Source organism: Salvia splendens, chromosome 17, assembly GCF_004379255.2.
Source record: "Salvia splendens isolate huo1 chromosome 17, SspV2, whole genome shotgun sequence".
Lineage (NCBI taxonomy): Eukaryota > Viridiplantae > Streptophyta > Magnoliopsida > Lamiales > Lamiaceae > Salvia > Salvia splendens.
Window position 1 is genome coordinate 3,873,288 of NC_056048.1, and position 12,431 is coordinate 3,885,718.

The 12,431-nt window shown below is 40.5% G+C and overlaps 3 protein-coding genes and 1 non-coding gene across 4 annotated transcripts; all 4 read left to right on the top strand.

The window, feature by feature from the left end:
• The first annotated feature begins 1,726 nt into the window (after positions 1 to 1,726).
• LOC121773641 lies at positions 1,727 to 3,973 on the top strand. The gene is made up of 4 exons (XM_042170534.1): positions 1,727 to 2,385; positions 2,680 to 2,831; positions 2,903 to 3,013; positions 3,259 to 3,973. Exons 1-4 carry the CDS (start codon positions 1,752 to 1,754, stop codon positions 3,841 to 3,843), a joined length of 1,482 nt encoding a protein of 493 aa, XP_042026468.1. The 5' UTR covers positions 1,727 to 1,751; the 3' UTR covers positions 3,844 to 3,973.
• Positions 3,974 to 6,721: 2,748 nt separating this feature from the next.
• Positions 6,722 to 10,670, top strand: LOC121773589 (L-ascorbate oxidase homolog). The gene is made up of 8 exons (XM_042170481.1): positions 6,722 to 7,048; positions 7,119 to 7,228; positions 8,002 to 8,272; positions 8,356 to 8,458; positions 8,560 to 8,905; positions 8,997 to 9,362; positions 9,434 to 9,512; positions 9,596 to 10,670. The coding sequence occupies exons 1-8, from the start codon at positions 6,899 to 6,901 to the stop codon at positions 9,881 to 9,883; spliced, it is 1,713 nt and encodes a 570-aa protein (XP_042026415.1). The 5' UTR covers positions 6,722 to 6,898; the 3' UTR covers positions 9,884 to 10,670.
• On the top strand, positions 10,163 to 10,540 carry LOC121775478 (glycine-rich protein DOT1-like). The gene has a single exon (XM_042172556.1). The coding sequence runs from the start codon at positions 10,163 to 10,165 to the stop codon at positions 10,538 to 10,540; it is 378 nt and encodes a 125-aa protein (XP_042028490.1).
• Positions 10,671 to 10,817: 147 nt separating the features above from the next.
• LOC121775611 lies at positions 10,818 to 10,938 on the top strand. Its single transcript, XR_006045163.1, has one exon. It is a non-coding gene; the product is annotated as a U5 spliceosomal RNA (small nuclear RNA).
• The last annotated feature ends 1,493 nt before the right edge of the window (positions 10,939 to 12,431 follow it).

Genomic DNA, 12,431 nt, shown 5'->3' on the forward strand with positions numbered 1-12,431 from the left:
GTGCCATCAAGGTCGTTGCCAAATCCGTGTAGGCAAGTGTCGCTGGGATCGGGGTCGGGGTCGGCGATGGGAGGGCGGCGACCGAGAAGGATGTCGCCTTCACCTTCTCCTTGTTCTTCGCAGCCTTGACGCCTATGGAACGCCGCCGGGAAGACATCGGTGTGCCAGAAGTCTCTTCCTCCGTGCACGTCTGGTTAAGGTCCACTGGACGAGTTCCGCTTTCGCTGGTTGTGTAACCACCAGTGTCGGTGGTCTTCGTCCTCTTCGCCGCACTGGTGTGCAGAATCCCGCCTTGGAACTTCTGCTTGTCCCTCAAGAGCGCCCAGATGTTGAAATGCTTGAAGTCGCCGTACATGGACTGGTACTACAACAGCGCTCTATCGCGCACGTCGCTCAAGCTCTCGCCGCTTCCCTGATCCGTCGAGCACTTCTCGTACTCCGCCGCGAACAGGTTGACTTGCTTTTTCACCCGATCCCAGTGCTTGCGGAGCTGCTCTCGTTGGCGCTTGTACACGCTCGGCGGCTTCGCCTCATTGTAGCGCTCGGCGATGCGCTCCTAGTACGCGAGCTGCCTTTGGTTGTTCGCGAATATCGGGTCCTCCGATATATCCACCCAACACCTCGCCAAGACGAGGGTTTTATCCGGCTGGTAGTTCGTACGACCGGGGGCGTACTCTTCACAAGTTGTCGGAGGTGGCAACTTGTGCGCCCGGTGCTTGGTTCACTTCTTTCTGGCAGGGCGGCGTCGGCGCGAAGGGAAGCGGCGGCAGGGCGAGTTGGAGACGGCTCCATGTCGGAGAGACCGTATGAATCCGTACTGAACTCCGGATCGTACTGCGTGTTGGCATCGAACGACCGATAGGTTGTGTGCCCGGCCACCGTGCGCCATCTCCAAACATCGGGCTACTAGGACTTGAGTATCCACCGGAATCCATTTTATAGCGTAATTTGAGAGTTTAAAAGTTAATCGAAAAGTTACAAATGAATGGTGAAGCTGAGGTATATATATAACAAATTTTTCGAATAAAAAAAAAAAAACTAAAACGCGTTGCATCGTCCGCGCCATAGTCCGCGTCGCCCACAGTGGGCGGACGATGGCACGGATGATGCCCTATCGTCGGCGCTTCGTTCGCGGACTAAGCGTCGGGTGCAGACGACGCATCGTCCGTCATCCGCGGAGCCACATTGGCGGACGATAGCGCGCCCGATGCATCGGACGCGCTATCGTCCGGCCCACTGTGGATGCTCTAAAGTAAGAGAGAGGAAGATAAAAAAATAATAGTAAAAGTAGAGTTAGTGGATTGTGAGGTCGATGTCCTAAAATAGAAAGATTCTAAAGTTTCTATTTTTAAGGAACTGCTAAAAATGAAAATAGTTGCTATTTTTAAAAAACGAAGGGAGTAGTATATCTCATATTTTCCCACCCTTTAATGGTTTTCATTCATTATGATGCAAAGAATAATCGATCTTCATTTTAATTGAAGTAAAAATAAAAACGAAACTCAATTTAGCTAAATTATGATTAAAAAAATTCTAGTTTTTTAAAGTGTACAAAAATAAATGAAAATTGATGTTTTAACTGAAAAGAATGAAAATAAATTATATACTCCAATTTGGAGAAAAAGAAAAAAAATATATGAATCCAAAATAAATTTTAAAAGGGGAAAAGAAAAAGGAGAAATTAGGGAAATTTAGAAGAAAACAATGGCGCTTCCAATTCCAAGAACATAGTGGCAAAATTCAAATTCAAAATGGTTATACCTTCATTACCTTCATTGCCAAAGTTAATCGCAGCAATACCAAAATCCTTTCTCCTCCAATTTCGACAACCCCTCAAAATTTCCCAAACATTCCCCAAAACCCTCTCTCTAATCACAAAAATGTCATCTTGGACATGCTCCAAGTGCACGTTCATCAATCCCTCCGCCCAGAAATCGCGCTGCGAAATCTGCCTCTCCGCGCTGCCTCAGCCGCTCGCATCGCCATCGCCGCCGCCGGAATCCATGTGGTCATGCACCGCCTGCACGTTTCTGAACCCATATTCCAGCGCAATTTGCCAAATATGCGGCACTAGGGCCACCTCGACTATCGAAATCGACGACGATGATCTCGATTTCTCCGTCGGCAGCGTTTTCATGCCGCTCAAGGCTTGTAGCAGTGCCAAGGAAGAGACTACTCGCGCTGGTGGCGGCGACGCTGGTTGTTCTGCTGAGTTGATTGTTGGTAATGGTGGTCGTGTTGATGGAGGGAAATTAGGTTTTTCTGCTGGATTGAGGGTTTGCAGTAATAAGAGAAAAGTTAGGGAGGAAAATGATGATGGCGGTGATGATGCAGGTGGCTCTTCAATTAGGGATTCAACTATGGCTATTCAAGCTAAACCTCTAGGTCCTTGATTTTCTACCATTTCAAAATTTCACCAAATTTATTTATTATGGTAATTGTAAATGTCGATTATATACAATGCTACTGATCAAAATTGGGAGGCAAGGGCAACGAGATCATTGTATTGTTTTGGTTTCAGTTGATTCGGGTAGAATTGTTAAAGAGGCTTTGCTGTTGTGATCTTCAATGGATTGATAGATTGCTAGCTTATTTATTGCATTGAATTTGCTCAACACTAAGATTTAGGGTGGCATTGTTTCTACTAATTCAGCTTTGGTTGAAATTTCCATTTTACAGTACCTTGTGAAACTGATGTGAGCTCTGAATCCAAAACATGGAAGCTTCTGAGCTACAACGTTTGGTTTCGTGAAGATCTTGAGATGCACAAGAGGATGAGAGCAATTGGGGACCTTATCGAGTTGCACGCACCGGATGTTATGTGCTTTCAGGTAGTTTTTGATCTTGTTTTCATTCTTGATTCTATGAAGTTGAGAGTTCTTATGCTGATGCAATGATGCAGGAGGTTACTCCCAATTTGTATGACATCTTCCAGAAATCAGGCTGGTGGAAGGGGTACCGATGCTCGATTCCAGATGAGAATTCAATCACAGCACCATACTTCTGCATGCAGGTGATGTGATACTGGTAACTGAAACTCTTTAGTTTTAGTATTGGCTTTAAGAAATCTATAGTTACAGAATTGAAGTTATCCATAAGAACTCATTTGGATGTGTTTTTGAACTAGAAACATGCTTAGAATATCTTAGTGGGGGCGTTTCTTGATTCAAGCTAAATGTGATGCAGCAATGCACAATGCAAGAAATAGACTATCATTTTTAGTAGTTACGGTCTTCATAGTATTGGAACGTCTTGCAGCTATCCAAATTGCCGGTTAAATCCTATAGCACCAAGCCCTTCCACAATTCTGTCATGGGGCGAGAACTCTGTCTCGCAGAAGTAGACGTGCTGCCAGGAACGACAATGGTCGTTGCCACAAGCCACCTAGAAAGCCCCTGCCCAGCCCCTCCGACTTGGAACCAGATGTTCAGCAAAGAACGCGTTTTGCAGGCTAATGAGGCCGTGATGTCACTGGGGAAGCACGAGAATGTGATATTCTGTGGGGACATGAACTGGGATGATAAACTGGATGGGGCTTTTCCTCTAGCAGGTGGATGGGTGGATGCCTGGACAGAGCTGAAACCCGGAGAAGACGGATGGACATACGACACGAAGTCAAACAAGATGCTGTCTGGTAACTGGAGTCTGCAGAAACGACTGGATAGATTCATCTGCAAGCTGAAGGACTTGAAGATATGGAATATTGAGATGATCGGTAGGGATGCGATTGCTGGTGTATCGTATATCAAAGAGAAGAAAGTGAAAGGGCAGGCGAAGGAGTTGTCTCTTCCAGTTCTGCCTAGTGATCACTATGGTTTGCTCTTAACAATCTCTACCACTTAGCACAAATGCACTTCCTTCATTTTTGTCTTTTCCCATAATCTTGAGATGAAGGGCCTCAAATTTTTTGCCTTCACTGTTTATATCTCAACTTGATTGTGGAGAAGTGATCAATTTTCATTTTATCCCATTACATGACATATCTCAATCTGTTCATTTTAATGTCTAAACAGCTGAAGAAGAACATCTCACAAATTGGTGAGATTCCTTAAAACAGCTGGTTTTCTTTGTGTTATGAGTATTGCATGTTTTGAAGAAAAAGGGTTACAATATTACTATTATAGTAATATGGTGGAGTAAACAGTAAAATAAGGCCAATTTGGATTTATATGATTGTCAATTAGGAAAGAAGACGAAAAAAGCTTTAGTTTTCAGAAGTAGGCTGAAATCTCTGCTAAATTGTTTTTTGTGATGTTGAGTTGACCCACATTTACAGAGGCAACCACAGCTGTTATCACATGAGCTTATTTATTTTATTTTACTAAATTAAATTGTGGGAGGAAATAAATTTCAGAGCTTCAGTTAAGGCGCCTCACGAGAAGAGACAGAGGTGCCTCTCCCCATGATCAAATACTGCCAAATATCACCCATTCTCGGATTGGATAAACCCTAAACTGAGATAATTTAAGCTCCCTACGTTCCCAAAGAGTAAGAACATGATACGAGTTTTAATGCATAATTGAAAAAGTAAAAAAGAGATAGAAAGAAAATGTTTTTAAAGTATTGTTAGAAGAGAATGAGTTCTACAGAGAAATGAGTTTCCAAAATTAGAAAGTTCATACTTTTTAGGGACGGATTAAAAAGAAAATAGTACGTGCTTTTCATGGACGGAGGGAGTACCATATTACTCCAATCCTCGGAGTTTGATTGAGTAGTCTTACCAACTGAATCATGCTTCAACGTTCTTGAAGACCCAAACATAAAAGAAATTAGTACTCCATAATCTAAGTAGCGAGCAATTTAGGCAAAATGTGGATAGAAACAATGAATGGTGATTGCATTATGTTTTGATTATTAATTATTAGTATGATATAAATAAATGAATTAAACATAGGGATATTGCTCCCTAAAAACTATATGAAATTCAGCCTAGTTCAGGTATTTTCCATGAGTTTTAAAATTGGTCTCAAATATTTTAAATTTTAAATTTCGTGTGTTATTTTTCATGGTAGGTCAATCACCATTTTCGACTAACGTATTTGCCTTTTTTTATCCTACTTGCCACAAACTTAAAATGTGGTTTAAAATATCATAAATATTTGGTGATTGTCCACATGGTGTGTGATCAAATACAAACTAAGTTACAATAATAACTAATATCAATGTTGTATGTTAAAAATATCAACACAACGACATAAATTTATCAATTTTGTTGTGTTGATAAACTTATGTCTTTGTGTTGATATTTAAATTTACATGTTGTATTGATATAATTGTGTATTTGTGTTGATAATTTTAATACATAGAATTGAAAGTTATTAGTTTTTACTGTAAATTAGTTAGCACACTAACGCAACCTGTCTATATAGAATAAGTTTTTGCTGAAAATATCTTATTTGTAATCTGGTTGGGAAATAATACACGAAATGCAAGCAGTAACTTGAACTAATTTTAAAGTTTGTAGAAAATTTCATAATCTTACCAAAGTTCAAATTTAACTTGCCAATATTTCTAAAGAATACAGGTAATTAGTATAACATTTCTTGACTTGTGTAAAAAATTATAACTAATTAACGCGGTTTGGCGGTCTCTCCACTAATATGGGGATGACAGCCAACCGTCGCCTTAATAATTACAAACATGTTCTAAATTAGTCATCAAATGTAACCTCGTCAGCTCGTCTCATAGTATTATTTAATTAGTAGAAAAAAGAATAAAAATTCGACAATAATTGCAATCACATGCTTTTTCACCACTCTACCTCTAATCAAGGCTGAACTCCGTCAACCGCGTTTTGTAAATTCTCCACCATTTATGTTTAAAGGTGCTTTAATAAGTCTAATTTTAATGAATGTAGAATGTAGCACTTCATGTGGCCTAGTGTCAATTCTTCTTTATTTTAGTCAACGTGCAATGTCGTCCCCATCTCTTTAGATATTCACCCATGAAGATTGGCGGACCGTTCTGTTTTTGTTTCTATCAAATTGGGCAATAAAAGTAGTAGGGTCAGACACGGTGAAAAAAGGTCGTCGTCGCCAGTATATTAGAAGGCAGAAGTGGTGCAACCTAATGAATGACAGACTAAATCCAAATTTAATAAAGTTTTCCTACTCTCATGGGCCGACAGTGAGGTCGGTCGACCCCGAACCCAACTGGGTTCTCCATTGATTTCTATCCAAAATACTAGTGTTTGTGTCGTAACTTTGGTTGTAGAATACAATTTCTCGTTATAGTTTTGGTTAATCACATTGTTTAAATTATGTACTAATCATCCCAACTCCCTAGACATGAAAATCTAGGAAGCTATGTACAATTTTCTACAATCCCATATTTCATATGCAAAGTCCACCATCGCCAAACTTATAGCTAATTCAATAATTCATTTTCCAATAAATGTTTTTTGGTTTTTATATCTAACCCGAGTCTATACTTTTCGATATTTCCATTGCCATGACAGCAAATATCATTCACTTATTAAAGTACTTTATTAAAGCTATTGAGAAGTGAGTATTAATTTGATTGCCACCATGAATTCATGATTATATGTCGACCTAGTCTAGGTTTCAAAATAAATTCTAGTGTATATGAATAAATAAGTAGCATGAATTTATATTGTTAGCAGCAGCAGGTGAGAGGGGCAAACCCGTCATTTCACTACAATAAAGAAGGTGGTCATCTCTCTCATCTCAGCTCAGCTCAGCTCAGCTTAATTAGTAGCAGTCACACTGTATATTCATATTCATAAAATCATACTCATATTTAAGTATATATATATATACGTCCCTCCCCTTCCCTTCCCTTCCCTTCCACTTTGCATTTGTTTTCTCCCCTCCCATTTTTCAAGAAAGGATATTCCAAAAACACAAAGATCCCACAACAAAGCAAAAACTCTTTCACCATGAGAGGAGCCCACGGCAGCGCGTGCTCTCTCCTCGCCGCCCTCTCACTCCTCCTCGCCCTACATTCCGCCAATGCCGACAATCCCTACCGATACTATACCTGGAAGATCACCTACGGCGACATTTACCCCCTCGGCGTCAAACAACAGGTCCCTCTCTCTTCTTCTTCCCCAGCTCTCACCTTTCTTGGATTTTTCTTGAAGAATGTGTGTGTTGCAGGGGATTCTGATAAACGGGCAGTTCCCTGGGCCGACGATCGACTGCGTCACCAACGACAACTTGATTATCAGCGTCTACAACTACCTCAACGAGCCATTCCTCCTTTCATGGTAGCTGCATTCTTCATTCCTTCCTCTTCACCAATTGCGACCTTCTGTTTCATTATTGTCGCATTTAATGCTGTCCCATTTCCCAAATCTTGGCGCTAGGCCTCCTAGTTGTTTAATTGCTTCTGAATTTGGGATTAAAGGAGCTGTCTTTGGCCTACATTTTGGGTTTGGGCTATGAATCATACACTTTTGATTGGTTAAAACTTTATTAGAGTTATAATTTCTTGGGTTATGAAAGATTATCTGTTGTTACTTGTTTGTGATTAGCACTCTCTTTAGGAGCAAAGGCTCAATGGGGTTTTTTTGGGTGAAGAAAAATAATTAGGCCCTTGTCGCCACTTCCCCCGTGCTAGATCTATGGATCTCTGACATTTATGATATCTCTTATCTTTTGCTGTTTGTATTTAAATAAATATTTATATTTGAATGAGTATGTATCCACGAGACACAAGTGTAAGTGGTATGCTGTGTAGGGCCAATGTACCAATATCTGTTTCTTGATCCATTCTTGTAATAATGGACCCCCTCAAATTAATGTAGTGTGTTTTTGGGCTAACTTAACCATGGTGTAATGGACTGATGTTTCTTGGTTATAGGAATGTAATGTCACTGTTGCAATGTGTTGTACCTGTCCCTTACATATCATCTATGAATTAATGAGTAGTTGAATGAGTTTGATGAACAAAATGTTTATCTTTGGTAGAAAGGGCTTTGTTTCGAGTAACTGAGCAGCTCTTGTGTAAATCCCTATTGGTTTCGACCATCTTTGACAGGAACGGGTTGCAGCAACGAAGGAATTCCTGGCAGGATGGAGTGGCCGGAACAAACTGTCCGATCATGCCTCGTAGAAACTTCACCTATGCCCTACAAGCAAAAGATCAGATTGGGACTTATTTCTACTTCCCATCACTTGGACTCCATAAGGCTGCTGGAGGATACGGAAGCATCAAAGTCTACAGCCGTCCTCAAATTCCTGTACCTTTCCCCCCGCCTGCTGGAGATTACGTCGTACTTGCTGGGGATTGGTTCAAGAGAAGTCAGAGAGTAAGCCAATCTTTTGACAATTTGTGTTGAGTGGGAATTCATAGAATCACTGCATATTTTTCTCACAAATGGTGTTCTTGTAGCAACTGAGATATTTCGTGGATGGTGGTCATAATCTCCCATTCCCCGATGGCCTCATTATCAACGGACGTGGTTGGAATGGATACACGTTCACCGTTGAACAAGGTCAATCGGTTTCTCAATCAACTAACTGAACTTAAAAGTAGTAGCAGCTTCATATCTCTAGTATGCCCTTTTTGTCTGAATCCGAAATTTCTTTTCTGCAGGCAAAACATACAGGTTCAGGATATCGAATGTCGGGACTGCTACATCCTTCAACTTCAGGATTCAAGGACACTTGATGAAGCTGATTGAAGTAGAAGGATCTCACACAGTCCAGAACACTTACTCCTCTCTCGATGTCCATCTTGGCCAGTCTTACTCAGTCTTGGTCACAGCTAACCAGCCAGCAAAGGACTATTACGTTGTGGCCTCGTCTCGTTTCACTTCCAAAGTGCTCACCGCCACTGCTGTCCTCCATTACCGTAACTCATTCACAAAAGTCTACGGTCCTCCACCCGGTGGACCTACCACCGAGGTTGAGTGGTCTCTCAACCAGGCAAGATCCATCCGGTAATGAAGCTCTTACCTTGTTGTGTAACTGTTTAGTAAAAATGTGATCTTTTGAGAGTGAGATTCTGATGCTTGGATGTTGATGGAACAGCCGGAACCTGACAGCAAGTGGGCCACGACCCAATCCACAGGGCTCGTACCATTATGGGCTGGTGAAGCCGGTTAAGACCATCATCCTTGCCAACTCTGCCCCGGTTATCAATGGAAAGCAAAGATATGCTGTGAATGGTGTGTCGTATATCTCCCCGGACACCCCTTTGAAGCTCGCAGACTACTTCAACATCGGAGGTGTGTATAGCACTGGAAGCATCTCCGACAGACCTAACTGGGGAAATGCCTATCTTGCCACCTCCGTCATCCAAGCTAACTACCGGGCTTATGTAGAGATCGTGTTTCAGAACTGGGAGAAGACTGTGCAGTCATGGCACTTGGATGGATATTCCTTTTTTGTAGTAGGGTGAGTTTTGAATTGATCAACACTGTTAGATTTTACATATATCTCTTCCTCTAACTGTGTGAATGGAATAGAATGGACGGAGGCCAGTGGACCGAAGCAAGCAGATCGCGCTACAACTTGAGAGACACAGTCGCACGCTGCACCACTCAGGTGAGAGCTTAAACCATAAGAAAAAGACTGGTTTTTGTTGTCTTCTATTGAACTCTAATCATATGGTTGAATGGTGATGGCAGGTGTATCCGAGTTCTTGGACTGCCATTTACGTATCGTTGGACAATGTGGGAATGTGGAACATAAGATCCGAGGAATGGGCGAGGCAGTATCTGGGGCAGCAGCTGTACCTTAAGGTGTACACCTCATCCACATCGTATAGAGATGAGCTTCCGATACCCAAAAACGCTCTGCTTTGTGGGCGAGCGAAGGGCATCGCACCAGACCTTTGTAGAAGACTGTGGCACACTCATCGTCACGAGAGGGTGACTGAGCTTACTGTAGCAGCTCAACTTGAGCTCTCAGTTTGATTCTTGACTAGTTTATCAGAATTGATTTTGTACCACATTTATTCTAATGGAATGGGAATCATCACTACTGCCTTTTCAGAATCTTGATGTGTGTTTTTCATGTTCCCAACAAACATTCACCAAAGTTTAGGGGTGTGCAAGAATTTGATGATGAGTAAACAAGTATAAAGTAGATGAACAAACTGATTTGGGATGAGTTTTTAGTAGCCTATATAAAGCAGTCCTCTTTCCTCTCTTCTTCATCCAGAATCATAGATTCAACATTCAAAACAAGGAAAAATGGCAATGAAGGTTATTGTGTTCCTATTGGCTGCAGCGGCATTTGTGAGCGCGATCAACGGGAGGACTATAGTGGTTCACAAGAGCGGGGCTGACATGGAGGCGGAGCATTTCCGCCCCCACTTCAAGCCATATCCCGGCTTCCTCGGTGGATACAGAGGCGGCGCTGGTGGCTTTGGAGGATTTGGCGGAGGATTCGGCAAAGGCGGAGTTGGTGGAGGATTCGGTGGGTGGGACGGGTCGAGTGGCAGGGCCGGGAGAGGAGCTGGTGGGATTGGAAGCAGCAAGCGTGGTGGTGGCAAGAGCCACGCTGGCAGCAGTGGCGGTGACGAGATTGGTGCACCTGGTGACTATTCTGACGATGGATCGTCTCCATGAATGCAAGATGGTTGAGTCGTATTCCGTTGATAACATAAATCTATCTTATCATTTTATAGTTTGTCGAACTAATATGTAACCAAACTTGAAGCTATTCAATTATAATTATACTCACATTATATTACCATGATTTCAACGGCTCAAATATTCTCAAAAACTTCTTGATTGGTAGTTGTGAATTGGTTTGTAAAGAGAAATGTCCCACATCGGAGTGAGAGAGGCAATACTAACCAAGTGCCACTATAAAATAATGAGGCGAATGGCCTTTAAAATCATGCAGCCGTGCGTCGAGCACATAGCGAACTATTCTTTCGCCTTTTACTAAAGAATACCGTGTGCTCGTCGCCTATAAGCGGCATACACCATTTTTTAGAGGGGTCTTCCTTTTTTAAGGAGGTCCCCAAACAATATAGTGTGAAGTTTTAATTTATTGTTGGCATTGTGTTACTGATAAATTTTAGGAGGCCAACTATTTTGAATAAAAATTGAAGGTCCCTAGATACACATCAGAGTTTAACGCATTAAAGAAAAACACGAACCACATAGTTGTGTATTTTTTGGGTTAATCATGTTAACCTTATGTGCTCATTTTGACACTACTTAAAAATATACACTTTCTACTAAGGAGACAATTTTTTTTATATTTTATTTTAGCTATATATCAATTTATTTACATAAAAGATCAAATCAAACATGATCCTCATACTTTTTTACCTACCAAGAAATGATCAATTCTAATGAAATTATCCATAAAAGGGACATTGTCAAATAATAATGAAGTGAATGGAGTACATTATTCAGATATGAATATTTTTGGTCTTTTATCTAGACACTTAACTAACAATTATTAAAACTCTATTCATCCTTGACCTTGGCCTTTCTTCTCTAAAACTACGCCGTATTGGTAGGTAAGATAGAAAGAGAAGGATAGACAAAAATATAAGTATAATGGGAAATGCGAAATGTGTCTAGGTTTGAATTTGCGGTTAGAAGAAAATGCTTTGTCGATTAGGTTGATTTCACATTTGATAAAAAATTAACATTGTTGTAAGTATTTATTATAGCATCCAAAGCATTTTTTCAACAATTCATTTACAACCGATAATTATCATTTATATCAATACCTAAAATTTTCTTTAAACACTAATACGAGCAGAATCAAAATTGAAAATTCCCATTATAGATCAACCTTATTTGTTTGACTATTAGGTAATCGATGGTCGAATAGTCGAATAATCAAGTACTCAACCTTAAATAGAATCATCATTTGTAATAATATCCATTTCATCTCCTAAAAATATAGATTAATAGTAATACAAAGTGTCGCGAAAGATATTTAAATTAGAAAAGAACGGCTCCCTCCGTCCTCTATTAATTATCCACTTTTGTTATTTTCGTCCGTACCTCATTAATTGTCCACTTTCACTTTTACCATAAATGGCAAGTAGGTCCTACATTCCACTAACTATTCATTCACATTTTATTATAAAACCAATAAATAAAAGTGAGACCCATATTTCAATAACTATTTAACCTACATTCTTTTATATTTCTTAAAACTCGTGCCGGAATCAAAGTGGACAATTAATGAGAGACGGAGAGAGTAATTTTGATAGAAAACTAAAATGACAAAAATAGATTAATTTTAAGTAAATAAGACTAAACCTGTCAATGGTATCTTGATTGTATGAGCATCTCCAATAGCAATAGGCCAGCCATAGTTTAGCCACAAACTCCTCCCGTCACATCATCAGCACTAAAAACTTCTCATGTCACATCATCATGACAAGCAACTGGACAAGCAATAAGCTAGCCATAGGCTAGCAACAATAAACAAAACTATAAAAAACAAATAATTAACACTCACACAAAATACGGAATTAAATTTACG